The sequence below is a fragment of the Solanum tuberosum genome, unplaced genomic scaffold (assembly GCF_000226075.1).
Source record: "Solanum tuberosum cultivar DM 1-3 516 R44 unplaced genomic scaffold, SolTub_3.0 scf00056, whole genome shotgun sequence".
In the NCBI taxonomy this organism is placed as follows: Eukaryota; Viridiplantae; Streptophyta; class Magnoliopsida; order Solanales; family Solanaceae; genus Solanum; species Solanum tuberosum.
The window spans coordinates 917,498-934,935 of NW_006238986.1; the positions used below are offsets into that span (position 1 = coordinate 917,498).

Sequence of the window (17,438 nt, forward strand, 5' to 3'; positions counted from 1 at the left end):
TGAACTCTCCCCCATATTGGTGCTCAATACTACTCTCAAAATATACTAGCTCTCTTTATGTTTTAAAAACATACTTCTTTCTGTGATTTGAGATTAGTGCTCAAAAACTTAGCTCAAAGGCTATCTTGGAAATCAAAGTTTCCCCTCTTGCTTCATTTAGAAAGCGATTACTCTTTTATGAAAACTAGCCCGAAGGCTCTTTGGAAATCTCAGTTTCCATTCTTATTTAAATGTGAAAACATTTTTAATCTCTTTGGAAATACTTAGTCCCCATATACTTTTGAAGAAATGAACTTCAACTTTACTCTTTACTGAACTCAAAACTTAAGTCTTAAAACAAAGTTAAAACGTTTGCAAAAGACTTTTGAAAAACTTTATGAACTTTTCTTAACTTGACTCTTGACTTCTCATGACTTTGATCTTATCTGCTCTTGACATGACTCCTAACTGGTCCTTGAATTGAATTATGGATTCAAGGATTTGATTTGTGAGTGGAAAGATCTCACGATGTTTAAGAATGATTTTTAAATAGCTAACCATGAGAAAAGTCACGAAATCACCATCTTGGAACAAGTCCACGACGCGGAGGTGTTTCTAAATAAATGGTCGCAAAATTAAATTTGAGACAGAGGAGTCCGCGTCTTAACCGCAACGCGGAGAAACCTTTTATTCACTGAGGGAACAGGTCCGCGTCCGCAACACGGACCTGGAACCTGTTCTTTGTCCAACTTTTTCCTTCTTCGTTTTCCAGCCCTAATTCGCCTAAACTCGACTATTGTTCTCAAATTTATTTTAGGTTCAGATACCCAGTATATGTACTCAAGAACCTAACTCAAAACAACTCTAAAACTCAACGTAACGATCTCCGAAACTCGTCAATTCAACCCAATTCAAGAACAACATTCGAATTCAAGAATTCATGTCAAGAACATCAACTTTCAAACTCTTTAAGGACAAATTCTGATGAACGAAACATGTTTGGCGCGTGGCTGAATGAACCCAACGCTATGAAAGACTCACATACCTTGTAGGGTCAATTCCTTGGTGAATCCACAACCAAAATCGATCGTTCTTGGCGAATCTTGCTTTTACTCTTCTCCTTTCTCTTGTGTTCTTTCTCCAAAAGCCCTATCTCTATTTCTCAAAAGTGTAAACTGAACTAACTTAGTTTTGACCCCAACTATTTTATTAAAAACGGATTTAATTAATTTGGGTAAGGAAAAGACCAAACTACCCTTCAAAAATCAGGATTAGGCATTTCCTTATTCGAACAGCCCAACTTCCAAATGACATAACTCACTCATACGAACTCGGAATCGTGCAAACTTAGCGGCGTTGGAAAGAACATTCCAAGAGCTTTCCAACCATGTCTGGAACTACACCTAAATCATCCTGAGTTAGGAGTTATGGTCATTTGAAGTTGACCAAAAACTCACTTTAACTTACTTAAAATTTTCCAGATTTTCTTATACTTTCCAAAAATAACTATTTCCAGATTTTAAACTTCCTTCTAGTTCTTTCTAGTTGCGAGATGTTACATTAATGTAACGTGCGCCTATATCTGGTATTTTGCTCTTAGGCTGACATTAATTTCACTAAAAATAAGAAAAATATCACACAAACCCCGTAAAGTTATAATGCTAAATAATGTTAAGTGGACAAGTTTGAAGGAATTTTAGGCATTTTTCCTTTGGAATGAACAACGTAAGAAAAAAATATGAGAAGGATTCGCTTAAGAAGGTGCTTTCTAAATCCTAATTGATGTTCATGCATCATGCCTGGTTGAATTAGCTTATTTTAGACATTTTAAAACACTTTTATAATGTTTGAATAAATAAAATATTTCAAAGCTTAAATAACAAAAATAAAAAAATAAAGTTATAGTGCCTACTACTAGAGTCTAGAGGTGTCAAATACGCGGGTTGGGTTGAAATTGAAAATATTAAAATGGGTTGAAATAAAAGTTGGGTTGATTTCTGACCCGCCCAAGTTTACTTTGGGCTCAGATGGGCTTAAAAGCGGGTTGAGTCTTGACCCACCCAATTTGACATGCTTAATCTCAATAATTTTAATATATTATTATTTAAGTCTTATAACCACAATTTGAATTTCAACTCAAGAATTTATTTTTAAAAAAATTTACAAATGGATAGATAAATCCTAAAAGATATAAAATAGATAGTAATTCATACCTTCAATATAGTAACTTAAAGAGTCTTAAACCGGATTAAAATTGGAGATTAAATTGGGTTCAATTGAGGATTCTCTTAAAATTGGTTAAGACTTGATGAGTTGAGATTGAATCCAATTTAAAATTATCTTAAGTCCAACCATTAAAATTATGGACGAATTACCTATAGTTGGATCATTTTTGACACCCCTACCTACTGCCCATAATTTTTTTTAACCTACTATCCATAATTTTTTTTAATTACGTATGCATATAAACAAATACAAATGTGGGCAGAGTGAAAAGAAAAAGGAGGAGTGGCTCATATTTTGCATTTGCTTCACCGTCAAATTCATCATTATTTTTAGTCGCTTCTCCTTCGTCTCCTCTCTTGTTCATCATCTCCTCTCTTCAGGTAAATCATTCTTCTCCTTCGATTATCTACAAATCTCGATTTTATTAGTGATATCGAATTCAAATTACGATGTATTAATGTATTCTCTTCGATTATTAGATCTGTTTGCTGATCTGTGGTTTTATTATTTCTTCAATTTTAGGTTTTATATATCTAATTTGGTGATTTTATTAGTTTATTGTTTCGCTAAAGTTATTTCAGAATCTGTTGCACCGTTGGGAAGTTGAGTGTATAGTGAAGTTTAAGGAATTGTGATTAAGGTAACAAATGTGATTTGGAGGAATTTTACTTGAGCTCCTATCCATCTTAATTTGTACAACTTTTAACAACTATACTAATTAATCCTTACAGTTACTATATAACATTAAAGAAAGATTATACACTTTAATTCTCAGAGAATTGATTGAAAAATTGATATAAGATGTGGTTTTTCGAGTTTCGTTAATGTCCGTTGTCTTTTATTTGGGGGCATGTTATCATTGTTAAGTTTCTGCATTTGGAAGTAGTGGCAGGCCTAGGGTTTTGAAGTCATGGGTGCTCGCGGGGAAGAGATTCCTAAGAGGAGGAAAAGAATGAGTTTTGTTGTGATGTGAGACTAGACTAAAGTTCCATTTATTAAAAAGGAAAAATAATTATTCTATTTTGGGAACAAGGTTGGGAAATCGGCAAAGTAAGTATAAAAAGGAAAAATGAAAGTAAAAAAGAAAGCAAATAAATAGCATGAAAGGAAAAAAATTCATCGGCTTATTTAAGAGGAGAAGGGTAGAGGGTAGACTTATTATCCACCGAGTTTCGAACCTTACGTAACTGGCCTTTGTGATTTATTAGTTATTAAAAAGGAAATGCATCAGCTTAAAAGAGAATAACTGTGTGAAGCTATTTCATCTCTCACCACAAGCATTTTGTAGCCCAGCACCTCGTACTTGATCAGCTAACACATTTGTCTTGCACAATTCTGAGTGCTCACTTTATTTTTGTATAGCTTCGTTCTTTTTTTTTTTTTGATGACAAGGGAAACCCGCAGCCGCTATATAAGATTATTATATAGCTTTGTTCTTGATCAGTTATGCAAATATATTGAATGTGATAAAATGCATGGGTGCTTGAGCACCCACAAGGATCTAGTTGGGTCTACCCCTACATTGCAGCGTCATTTCCTAGTGAAGTGCCAGGATGTTATAATCTGAAATTTACTGTTCATGTAAAATAATCTTAAAGTTATATTCTTGTGATATTATGCTTATTGGGACTAGAGTATATAATTACCTAGCAAGAAGTGTTTTGACAACTTTGAAGAAAGTGCATTGTCATTTCTGCTTTTACTCTAATCTAGAGATATCATTCGACCTCTATTTATTATAACAATGGCTACAGGAGGAAACAAGTCTAAGCCAAATTAAAGTTAGGTTCAAACCATTGTTCTTTGTTTATTTTGTTTTTGATCAGCAGGCTCAAAACTTTATTTTATGATGACATTAGTTAGTAGATATTTAGCTTGCATGTCAAGAGGACAGATTTAGACGGCTCTTGCTTTAATTTTTTTCCTTTTCCTTTGTTGTTTGTTTGTTTGTTTGAGGGGTTGTTCATAGACCTACATGTATATTGACATGGGTTTCTTGTCAGACATATAGCTTGAAATCGATCATCTTCAGAAACTTTTAGCATTTTACATTCACTAAGGACGATAACAGAGAATGGTCAAAAGGTTAGTTCCATTTGTTTGTTTGTTCATTTTCTATAATTTTCTCACGACACAAATGACCAATCAAAATGGCCTTCCCACCCCTCCTCAACTGTTGTTTTCGGTTGACCAGATATGGAGCGTTTTGAAGCAGGAATTATACCATGTTGCAGTGCCTAGAGGGGATCAAGCATTTAGGTGCCTCTCTGTCTAAATGTTGCGATCTGGACAGACAATCAACAGCCTTTGAAGATCCAGAGATCCTTGCTCGAGAGACAGTTTGTATGCTATTGGAACACATCTGTTAACATTTAATTTCTGCTATTTGAAAACATAGAAAGAAAGATTAACCAAAAACAATGCTTGTCTGGTTGCAAGTTTGTCTTTTTTATGATGGCATCATCTGGAAATCTGTATTTGCATTTTGAAAATTGTGTTCTTTTAAGTTAAAAGCAAAAACTTGATTTATTTTTGCATAATTCGTTATGTTTTTTTCAATGTCATACTCTGTCATAAAGGTATTGGGGCAAGGAGTTGGAATATACAAATTTGATATATGAGTGCCCTAATTTATATTGTTGGTCATATTGACTTTCAACTAACATAAATAATGTTATAAACCTATATAATCTCATTCTTGTTGCAGTTAGCGTCAGTGAGATTGAAGCTCTCTATGAGCTTTTTAAGAAGATTAGCAGTGCAGTGGTTGATGATGGGCTGATCAACAAGGTTTGTGTTTCATCCTTTGTTAACTACAACTTTGGGAAATAGCACCATTGTGTTTGAGATATAGGTATTCTAGCAGTTAAACTCTTCTTTGGGTTTCTTGCATGAATTTTTATTCAATCTTGGGTCCAAAGGCATTGATTTTTGAGGCTATTACTAAACTGTAGGAAGAATTTCAATTGGCGCTATTCAAGACGAACAAAAAGGAAAGTTTGTTTGCAGATAGGGTACGTTCTCCTTGCTAACTACATTAATCTTTTCATTTTGCTTTGGTTATTACAAATTTTGGTAGAGCAAAGGACGTTGCTTCCTGCATATTAGATCAACTAGTGATATCATTGTTAAAATCATAATTACTATTTCCTAAACAGATGAAGTTGCAGTAGTAGTTCTTTTAATGGGTTATTTCTATAAGGATTCAAGTATATTAAGTATCAATTTACTTGTTCAATCACTATGTATAATACATTATTTTAGTTTTAAGGTTAAAGGATAAATAGCTCAGCGTTTTATCTCTTCCTACTTGGACTTATTTAATTGTAGGTATTTGACTTATTTGACACAAAGCACAATGGAATCTTGGGTTTTGAGGAGTTTGCTCGTGCCCTCTCTGTTTTCCATCCAAATGCTCCTATTGATGATAAGATTGAGTGTATGCAAGTTGCTTAACTATGTCAATAGTGTCACTTTGTGTAATCCTGCTTCTAATGGTATTACTATTGTAGTTTCTTTTCAGCTATACGATCTCAAGCAACAAGGCTTCATTGAGAGGCAAGAGGTAAGCTTATCTCTCATAAGGTGAAACAGTTACTTTCACTTATGAACGCAAATCTGTTGTAATATTTTGATCGCTCATATGTTTTTCTACTTTTTAGATGCTCTAGTCAGTAGCTCTAGTTAGGGTTAACTCAACATGTCTTGGAAATTTTATTTCACATTTGATGCATTTACAGGAATGCTTGACACGATAATAGTTTGGTCTCTATGCAGGTGAAGCAAATGGTCGTTGCTACCCTTGCTGAATCTGGTATGAATCTATCAGATGATGTTATTGAGAGCATAATCGATAAGGTGCTTCATCAATCTACATTTAGATACCTCTGTTAGTATATCTTTCATTTTGAATTGAAGGAGTGGCTCTCCTGTTTACATGTACTACACTGAGGCAGTAGTACTTCTGTTTCTTGGTTGTCTCCTTTGCTATCTATCTTTGTTAGTTTAGTTCCATTGGAGTTTGTCATTTTCAAGGATGATTTCTTGGTGACTTGGACCTACAGGAAAAGAAGCACCACCAATCCCGTGTGGTTTCTTCAAGGATATGATGTCTTGATAATGGACCTAAAGGAAATAAAGCACCCCTAGTTCCCTGTGTGTAACATAACATGAAAACATACTTTCGTAGGAGCGAATTCTTTCTTTTTATGGTATGGGTAATTAGTTGGCCGGCAACTGATATAAGAGATCACATGGAGGAGACTTTAACAGCCATTTTGGACAGGCTGGCTCACAAATTGACGTCGAAAGAGCTTTCTTTGGTTAAAGTGTTGTGGAGGAACCATCCACACGAGGAGGCAACTTCAGAGATCAAGGGCATGCAGCTCACAGCCGTTTGAAACATCATGTATACTTCTTACTCTGTTCAAGGACGAACGAGAGCTTAAGTGGCAGAGAATGTAATAACTTTATATTATATTATTATTGATATATATATATATATATATATATATATAAAATTTGTGAGATGCAGAATTATTAAGCCGTCAGTGGGCCTAATTTACTATTTTACTTATTAGTTGGGTAATGAAGTAATTTGGACAATAAATAATAGTGAAAAAGTGGGCTAGGTACACATCTTTCCTTTTTGGCCTACATATTAGGACCTAGGGTGAAGAGAAAGAGTAAAAGAGGACTTGGTTCATTAGCTAATGCATAGAAATAGAGGGCTTTGGAAGCAGCCAATGGTGTACTGTAACGGGAAATACAATTGTTACCATTTCAATTTGGTTAACTTATCATTTGGATGGAGAGTTATTGTGGAAAAAATCCTAGTATCAGGTGTATATACATATATATTCTCAATCCAATGATAGTGTATTTAAGTGCATTGAAATGCTTTAGTTGTCACTATGTCTTGGGTAATGATTGAACTTGTAGAGTTGGATATAAGTTGAGACTTACATAATGAGAACTTGGTTTAGAGCTTAGGCTTTAGAGTCCTGTGAGTCAAGGAGCAGTGTCCTAGTAGAGTCTTGTTTATGGATATTTTGTCGACCGTATTCATAAGCAAGAGGCTACAGGGCATTTTAGAAAAGTTTTACCTTCATTCTTTCATTTTTGTCTCCTGCGGTAGAGTTTTATTTAAGATCTAATTCTTTAATGGTTTCATCACAGATGGTGAGAACGAAATGGTCCCCTAGTCCTAGTTCCTAGATGGGACACTGCTAGTAGGAGCCAAATGACAGCTCTTTCCTTGTCTCACTCAGCATTCTCATGAGCATGCATAACCTCACTCAGTCTCAACCATATCCAGATATGATCCATTACGGCTCTCAACCACCAATGTAACTTGAAAATAGTATCGTAACCCATCAACAAACTTAATCACCTTTCCCCCTATCGGTAGGGACCAAATGAGGTGCACAACGAGCCTGATCAGTGAATGTAGCATCATACTCACCCACATTTCTCTACTCAAACTGTTGCTGCCTCTCCTCACACCGACTGTGGAATTAACTAATCCATGAATAAGGCCACAAACTCGCTCCAAGTGAGCAGTGGACATCCAGCTAGCCTGCCTCTCTGATAAGAAACCAACCAAGATTTACCTATGCCAGATCACAGAAAGGCAGCAAGGCTACCACATGTGAATATAATTCCCATAGTAAGAAGGTTCTTCTCTCTCAACTTCTGGGCTGTTTTAGTAACCGGAGTGTTATCAAACTCTGGAGGAAAGAATTTCATAAAGACTTCATCTTCCTCAGTCCTCACACGATCATCACCAGCAGCAGTAGAAGGTCCTGTTCCACCTCACATTATCACAAATTGGGGAGTACCATAGGAATCACAGTCTCAATAGATGGGATAGGCTGCTGACCCACATGAATCTGAGCATCAATAGAAGCATGTCCCTCTATAGCAGCTGGTGGTGTTGGCACCTCAACTGGTCTAGGAGAATAAGACTCCATAACTTTAATGGTCTCACTACTATATCCACCAGAAGAGTAATGGTAGGACCAGGAACTGTAGTCTGTACGCGAATATCCTACGCCTCAAGTACCACAGGCTGTGCTACTCTAGCTCGCCCACCAGTCGTGGGCTTACATCCAATAGACCCAACAGTCGTGGTCTAGTCTGAGCTCTCGGCCTACCACATGCCCTAGGCATAACTTGCACCAATGGTGCTGCCTCTAGTTCTCTCATGGACGATCTTGTTCTCATAATGTATGATGAAGATATTTAGGATTAGATCTTAATTCATACTCTTCTACCACAGGAGATAGAAATGAATGAAGGGGAACTTTCCTAAAATGCCCCTATAGCTTCCTGTTTTTTAAACATAGTTGACAACATATCCATAAACAAGACACTGGTCCTTAAGCCACAGGAGTATAAAGCCTAAATTTTGATACCAAGTTCTCGATTTTATATCCAATTTTATAAGTTCAATCATTACCTTAATCATTTGTTCTCAAGTCATTGCCAAGATCTAATGCTAACTGTATCATTTCAATGCAATTAAATACACTATTGTTGGATAAAAAAAAAGAAACTAATATATATACCTAATACTTGGATTTTCTCCACAATAGCTCCCCACGCAAATAACATTTTTTTTTATAACCGAGAAATCCGTTTGTGACCCGCCCTTTGGACCAATCACAGCCTTCTAAACTCGGTGGATAATGGCCCGCCCCTCTACCCTTCTCCACTTAAATACCAGGCTTTGCTTTGCATGGTGTGGGGCTTGAACCTGCGACCTAAGACACAAATCCTCCACTTTTTTGCCACTCGACGTAGGCCTTGGGGGCACGCAAATAACATGTTAACCAAATAAAAATGGTAGCAATTGTATTTCCCGTTCTGTTGGCTGCTTCGAAAGCCCTCCCTCTCTATGCATTAGCTAATGAATCAAGTCCTCTATTAGGTGCGGTTTGGCCATAAATATTTTCAAGTATATTTAGGAAAAAACTTGGGAAATAGTGTTTGGCCTTACAACTTGCCAAACTTGGGCCAAATTCTATTATTTGGGAAATTTTAAAAATTTCCCCAAACTTTTGTCCTCATATCCGAGTATGGAAATTTTAAAAATTACCCCTAACTTTTGTCTATTTAGAGATGGATAAACAGTTATTAAGAGTTCTTTAAATCCACTGGGGTTAAGTTCAAGTGGTTAAGGTCTAGGGACTTGTGACCTAGGTCACAGTTCGAGCCACGTGTCATGCGAATTAAACCTAGAATTTAAGTGGAGAAGAGTAGAGGGGCATACTCATTATCTACGAATTTTGAAGGTTGTGGTAGGTTCGAAGGGTTTGTCCCAAATGAATTTCTTGGTCATTAAAACAATACAAATGACTGGTAGGGATCTAAGGAAAACTATGGACAGACCCATGGATAGATCAGATTCGTCTGAGCAAATTTTTCCTGATTTCCACAGTATTGTATTTAATTGGCAGGCATTAATTGCTGAATGCACTGGGTATGTTGTTTTTGTTGCATACTTACATTAATTGTTGTTTGCAGACGAATGAATAAGCGGAAGCTAAATTTTAGGAGAAATTCTTTGAATGTTAGATTGAAAGAAAAGTACACTAACTGAGGAATACTGAAAGGAGCAAAGACCCCACTAAAACATGATATGCTTAATCTGGAATGGTGCTAAGAATGATGAATTATCAATTAAGTCCTAGAATACTAGTAAGCAGATCGCTGAATGTAAAAGATAGCTGGCCATCGATTAACTCCTAGAATACTATTAGACATTTGATTTGTTGTATATAAAACTGATATATATCATACAATTTGATACAAAATAAATATTGTTTGCTATATGAAGGTCATTTTGTCCTTTTAGTAGTTTTAATCGATGTATTATTTATACTCGCATTCTTATTTCACATGCTATTTTGCATAAAACTATATGTAGATGCCCGCATAACTTAAATGTGTATTAGTTATGCAAAAAAAGAAAAACATGAACCAATTAGATCCTGATATGGGGATTATTTCTACCCATTTCGTAACCAGACAACAGCTAATTTTACACATGTTGCAATTGAAATACGAACATGATGTAAATATTTTTTGTGCACTTCTTGAGTTCTTTCAAATCTAAGTGAATCAGGGTCCTCTTTTCCTGTATATATTAGCACCTTCTTGGTGCATATCTATGAAGTATTACTTATAACACAGAGACATAGATGGAAAAAAGAAAAGGCATGGAACTATCTGCAATGTGGTTGGGATTTGCTCATCTTTTTGAGTTGTGTTTTGGTCAAAATTGAATTATATAATATGCAAATGGATCTGGTTGCTTATCATATTTATTTCTAGTTCATCTTTCTGTCCCCAATTTTTATTCCGATGGTAGATGTTTTCTCATGAATTTCTGTTTAACTAATGTTTCTCTTCTTTGTCAGACTTTTGAAGAAGCTGATACTAAACATGATGGAAAGATTGACAAGGAGGAATGGAGAAATTTGGTCTTGCAACATCCTTCACTTTTGAAGAACATGACCCTTCAATATCTCAAGTGAGTGGCATTTTGAATTTCGACATTACTCCATTTATTATCATGTTTTCAAATTGTGATATTGTTCATGGCGTTGATTGACTCAAATAATATTCCTCATTCAAACAGGGACATTACAACTACATTCCCAAGCTTTGTCTTTCATTCCAGAGTTGAGGATACCTGATTTGGCACACACATGCTGGAGTTGTTTAGGGAACTACCTTTACCATCTTTTTTTCCTGTTATGTTTGGGAAAAACTAGTCAGTTTATGGATGTGGATGTCTGGATACTGTTCGTTGCTGCCCTGTTTCAAAATTTGAATATTTTCTTGATTTGTTATTCATTTTGAGTGTAGTGGTTCAGTATTTTGTTGCGCTAGTAATAATGTCTGATTTCCCGTTCAGCTTTGTTGTCTATGCTTGTAATTGGTTCACAGTCCATGTTGGCTTCAGTAAGATTTTATCTTTTAGGTCTTTAGATTTGTGCAGGTATTTTTATTTATTGTTTTGAGAAAAAAGAAATCATAATATAGGCCAAAATTAGGCTAAGTGGTCATTAATTATTACTGGCAACTCCCAATGTATATTAATGTAGATGAGTAACTTGTTATTACGTGTTGAATTATGAATTGTAGTGAAACTGGTCATATCAACAAGCACAGAATGGCATAATCAACTTTTCAGTTTATAGACGTTATGCTTATACAGTCTTGAAATCTTTAGGATCTCAAGTTTTTTGACTGCCAACCAACCATTCACTTGTAATTGTTGGTACTGATAATAATAGCATTCTCATATTTGTCTATCTTCTCTTCAAATGCTGCTAGTATTTGTATCTCTTGTTAGAGAAGTGATTGATTTTACTGGATATTCTTGTTTATGAGCTACATGATGTGTATTTTTCTCTTCTGAAATAGGTTTCATACACAGCTCTTGCATTTTTTTCTCTTTGTTTGGACTCTTATGCTTTCTCCTTTTCCACTATTGTTTGTATATCTTTATTAGAATCTGTCCATTTTGTACTTTTTTCTTATAATGAAGCTGTCTTACTCCCACTCCACAAAATTGTTAGAAACTTGGTCTTGTAAAAGCTTAATCTTGACTAGTTGAATTTAACACTAAAAAGTAAAAACTACCTCCCCATCCTTCCGAAACACCTAGTGTTTGCCTCAATATTTTTTAGTCTTAGGACTATTCAAAGGTAGTTTCTAAATAATATCAACTCTTTTCTTTTATTATTTTTTATCCCTTGCTCCATGAATACACATTTCAGTTAGAGATCAACAAGTCATTCTAATCACCTAACTGTGCTGCAAGCTTTTTCTTTTAGATTCCTTCTTCTCTCCTTTTTCATGCAAGATAAGTTGGAAAACATTCAATGGTTTACCACTTATCATGACAGCCATAAATATTACCTTTATACAGCTAAAGAGAACATAAGAATTTGAAATAATAGGCACCCCAATACCTAAACACTAATAATAAATTTGCATTTGAAGAGAGAATGGGTAGGGAGCAACTATGGTCGCCCCTTAAAACTTGCCAAATAGAAGATACCAAAACAAGCACACATCTCAATTCTTGTCTGATACTTTTCCCTCGTCTTCGATAAGGTCCTGAACTTGCTGCTCAAAATAGGAAACATCCATATCAGTGCAAACAAGAATTAGAAAGAGAATAATTTCCAATCAAATCCAATAATTGACAAAGAGAACAAAACAAAAACAATCTTCAGACCACTTTGTCACGACCAATCCTATAAAGCATATTGCAAGCTAACAAGGCAGACATCCATAGAAGAATGCAAAGAGCAATTATGCAAAGTACAGAATCTATAGTCACATAAAACGTTGTAACAAAATGAGCCAATGAATTACTACCCTACAATGCAATAAAAACAAAACATAAAAACTTAAATCATATCATGTCCAGCTGGTGGAGCTGAGTGAAAAAAAAAAAACTACTGGGGTTAAGGGCTTTCATAATAATCAAAACAAAACACTGGTGTCCTAGATTTAGTCAACTTCCTCCATCTTGCTGCCCTCAGCATCAACTTCAGGATCCTCCAATGCTGGCATGTCAGCTTCAGCATCTCCACTATCCTCATCAATACTCAGACCAAGTTTCAACATCCTGTGAATTCTGTTGCCAAATGTGTTTGGCTCATCAAGGCTGAAACCTGAGGTAAGAAGAGCAGTCTCAAACAACAATAGAACCAAATCCTTGACGGACTTGTCATTCTTGTCAGCATCAGCTCTCTTCCTGAGCTCATCCATGATGGCATTCTCTGGGTTTATCTCCATGGTCTTCTTGCTAGACATGTATCCAGCCATGCTAGAGTCCCTGAGAGCTTGTGCCTTCATAATTCTCTCCATGTTGGCAGTCCAACCATATTCTCCAGTAACCAAGCAGCAAGGAGAATCCACAACACGGTCAGAGACCACCACTTTCTCAACCTTGTCACCTAGAACATCCTTAATCACCTTGCACAGACCCTCAAACTTCTCCTTTAGTTCTTCGTGCTTTTTCTTCTCATCTTCAGTCTCCTCAAGCTTGAGGCCTTCCTTGGTAGCAGAAACAAGCTTCTTACCCTCAAATTCCTTCAATTGACCAATTGAATACTCATCAATAGCATCAACCATGTAAAGAACCTCATAACCCTTCTTCTTCAGCTTCTCAAGGAAGGGTGAGTTCTCAACAGCCTTCTTGCTCTCACCAGTAATGTAGTAAATATCATTCTGGCCTTCTTTCATCCTGGTTACATAGTCCTTCAAGCTGGTCATCTCATCACCACTTTTGGTGGAGTGATATCTCAGCAGTTCAGCAAACTTAGACCTGTTCTGTGAATCCTCATGGATACCAAGCTTGAGGTTCTTTGAGAAGGCCTCATAGAACTTGTCATAGTCTTCTTTGTTTTCGGCGATTTCAAAGAATAGCTCAATGCACTTCTTTACCAAGTTTTTGCGAATAACCTTCAGGATCTTATTCTGCTGTAACATCTCTCTAGAGATGTTGAGGGGAAGGTCCTCGGAATCCACAATACCCTTCACAAAGCTCAAATATTCAGGAATCAATTCCTCACAGTTATCCATGATGAACACACGGCGAACATAGAGCTTGATATTGTTGGGCTTCTTCTTGGTGTCAAAGAGGTCAAAAGGAGCTCTCTTTGGAATAAAAAGAACAGCCTTGAACTCCAGCTGACCCTCAACAGAGAAGTGCTTGACAGCCAAATGCTCTTCCCAATCATTTGTCAGGCTCTTGTAGAATGCAGCATACTCCTCTTTTGTGATCTCCTCAGGCTTCCTCATCCATATGGGCTTCTGCTTATTCACCAATGACCACTCATTAGAGACTTCCTTAATTTTCTTCTTTTTCTTCTCTTCCTTCTCCTTTTCTTCATCAACCTCCTCTACCTTTCCTTCCTCATCTTTCTTCTCCTCTTCGTCCTCATCATCAGAGATTTCCTTTTCTATGGTCTTCTCAACCCACAAAGAGATTGGATAGCTGATGAACTCAGAATGCTTCTTAATCAGGTCCTTGAGCCTTCGCTCTTCAAGGTATTCAAGTTGGTCCTCCTTGAGGAAGAGGGTAATTTTGGTACCTCTGCCAAGGTCCTCACCAGATGTATCTCTTGCAACAGTGAATGAACCACCAGCTTGAGATTCCCAAACATATTGTTCATCATCATTGTGCTTTGTCGTCACAACAACCCTTTCAGCGACCAAGTAAGCAGAGTAGAAACCAACACCAAATTGCCCAATCATGCTTACATCAGCACCAGCAGCAATGGCCTCCATAAATTCCTTGGTGCCAGACCTAGCAATTGTACCAAGGTTGTTCACAAGATCTGCAAATGAAACAAACAAGATTAGTATTTATCAGTCAAATTAGAGAAGATTAGTATCAAGTAAAAGTACAAAAGCTTCCACAGGGGTATGCTAACTTACCAGCCTTTGTCATACCAACACCACTGTCAATGATTGTGAGGGTATTGTTGGTCTTATCGGGGATGATGTGAATGAAAAGTTCAGGTTGAGCATCTAGCTTGCTCTTGTCAGTCAAACTCTGAAAACGGATCTTGTCCAGTGCCTGCAATTTTTATACCCAAATAATAATTATATACTTCATTACCTGAGATATCTGATGATAATACAATGACATAGAGACAATCTATGTTACTCGGACTCCATGTTCCAAAAATACACTACTTTTGAAGGATCAAACACACCCACCAGCATTTTTAAAGTGACCAAGCAACATAGGAGACAACTACAACTAGTTACAACTATCAAGGAATCACCAAGACAATCATAAATTTGACTGATTTGGGTACCATACAAGAATTTACTAACTCATCATTAAGCAAATGACACTAATGGATCATGTTAAAATTGAACACATTAGCAATTTTGGGTTATTGTATAGAACTGTAACAGTCATACCAAACCCCCAATACTACTGGGTATTTGAAAAACTCTGAACAGAAAACCTGGAACAACAAAATTGCTTCGTTAATCCAAAAACTCTCCTTTATATACAACTCCTATTCTCAAAACTAACCAAAACTGCATCAAATCTTATGATATACATTTGTTCATCATCTAATTCCTGATGAATTTCTACACAACAATAACATTTCTCTAGCATTTTGCATAATCATCCACCAATCCATATATTTACAAAACAAATACTATATATACATAAGAAACGCACATCTGCAGGCAACAACATCAGGAATAACAGAACAAACATTATGATACATACAGCATCTATCCCATAACAAACCAAAACGTCAAATCAAATAACAAATAACGAAACAGTACGTCAGGCTACAACCACTAAACTCATCAAACCACCTAGGCATGAACATGAACATTATGGACATATATAGTGTATTCACATTTAAACATACATAAAAAAAAAACCAAAATCATAAGAAAATACTCACATCAGAAGAGTTACTAATGAGTTCCCTGAGAAAGATCTCTTTGTTACTGTAAAAAGTATTGATGATGAGACTCAAAAGCTGGTTGATCTCAGCTTGGAAAGCAAACGTCTCTGCCTCCGCCATTTTTGTGTGATCTACAATGGTGTTGAGAGATTCGTAGAGTGAGATGAAGGAGAAGGAGATGGAGATGGAGATGGAAGTTACAGGGGAGAGTATAGCGAGTTTATATAATAGGGCTTGTTAGGGTTTCTAGATCCTTCTATTTGGCTTTTTTTTAGCATGATTTCCTCCCCTTCAAGTTTTCAAAATATTTTTTCCACAGGAGGGGCCGGCTTTTTTATGTATTCACATGTTGTGGACCACTCATTTTATTTCTTTCTTTATATAAAGGAAAAGTCGAAATTGCCCCTTTACTATTCGACAACGACGGAGGGGCACTTTTGTCCTTGTAAAAAAATGAGTTGTTTTAAGCTCTTGTTGTTAGGGGTGTTCACGGGTTGGTTTGGATCGGTTATTGGTCAAAATCAAAATCAAACCAACTTAATCGGTTTTAAAATTATCAAAACCAAACCAAACCAAATATAATATACATTTATCGGTTTGGTGATTATCGGTTTCGGTTTGGTTTGATTCGGTTATTAACCATACACAAAAATAAAAGAAACAATTCATTTAAAATGTGAAAAAAGTGACAACAATCCATTCAAAACGAAAAATAGTTAGAATGACTTAAATTACTAAATTTTCAATCACTAAATTTACTATCAATAAAGCTTTAAAATTCACTATATTTGCCTAGAAGGAAGAGACAATAACATTTTCAGTACCACAAGAATTTTCATAGACACTCATATACATGAAATCAATAAGATAAATGTTTCATCTTGGGCATTTTTGCTTTCAATAAGTAAATTATAAAGAAATTTTAATGAAAATATGTATAAGATCTTTAAAATTGTTTATAAAAATAATATATTAAGTATGTATATTAATAAAATATATGTATATAATTCATCGGTTCGGTTCGGTTATTTCTTCGGTTTTTTCCGAATAAAACCATAACCAAACCAAATACTATCGGTTTTCAAAAATCTAAAACCAAACCAAATCCAAATAAAATTGGTTTTATTTTATCGATTTGGTTTGGTTTTTCGGTTTGGATCGGTTTTTATCCAAACCGTGAATACCCCTACTTGTTGTGATAAAAGTGGGTCATTTATGTCTTTAAAGGACCGTTTGGTAGGGATTATTAGGAGAAATAGTTCATGTATTACTATTATTTAGGAGTATTATATTTGGTAGTTCATATATATATACACGCTTATAGTATCATTAACAAATGACTAATTTTTGAACCAATAATCTTAATGATACTACAACAATATACATATACTCTTATAGTATCATTGATTAATTAGTAATTTCTAAACAAGAAACTTTAATGATACCACAACAATATACATATATTTTTATAGTATCATTGTCTAATGAGTAATTTCTTAACAAGAAACCTTAATGATACTAATACAGTGTATATATATGTGTGTGTGTTGATTTAGTATCAGTTAAGCGAAATTATCAGCCTTAATTATACCAATACAATATATGATATTGATTTAATATTAGTTAAACGAAATTATCAGCCTTAATAATACCAATACAGTATATGATATTGATTTAATATCAGTTAAGCGAAAATTATCAGCCTTAATGAATGAGGGGTATGGGTTGTAACTTTTTTTTTTAGAGAATGGGTATTTCTTG

At 35.5% G+C, this 17,438-nt stretch overlaps 2 protein-coding genes across 2 annotated transcripts; one reads left to right on the forward strand and one right to left on the reverse strand.

The window, feature by feature from the left end:
- Positions 1 to 2,452: 2,452 nt before the first annotated feature.
- Positions 2,453 to 11,201, forward strand: LOC102599676 (calcineurin B-like protein 3). The gene is made up of 10 exons (XM_006344842.2): positions 2,453 to 2,585; positions 4,209 to 4,290; positions 4,400 to 4,548; positions 4,913 to 4,995; positions 5,160 to 5,219; positions 5,536 to 5,644; positions 5,718 to 5,770; positions 5,983 to 6,063; positions 10,629 to 10,741; positions 10,850 to 11,201. Exons 3-10 carry the CDS (start codon positions 4,431 to 4,433, stop codon positions 10,905 to 10,907), a joined length of 675 nt encoding a protein of 224 aa, XP_006344904.1. The 5' UTR covers positions 2,453 to 2,585; positions 4,209 to 4,290; positions 4,400 to 4,430; the 3' UTR covers positions 10,908 to 11,201.
- A 1,238-nt stretch (positions 11,202 to 12,439) lies between these two features.
- LOC102600008 (heat shock cognate protein 80-like) lies at positions 12,440 to 15,887 on the reverse strand. Its single transcript, XM_006344843.2, has 3 exons — positions 15,675 to 15,887; positions 14,674 to 14,815; positions 12,440 to 14,573 (listed from the first exon to the last, which is right to left on the reverse strand). The coding sequence occupies exons 1-3, from the start codon at positions 15,795 to 15,797 to the stop codon at positions 12,739 to 12,741; spliced, it is 2,100 nt and encodes a 699-aa protein (XP_006344905.1). The 5' UTR covers positions 15,798 to 15,887; the 3' UTR covers positions 12,440 to 12,738.
- Positions 15,888 to 17,438: the final 1,551 nt, after the last annotated feature.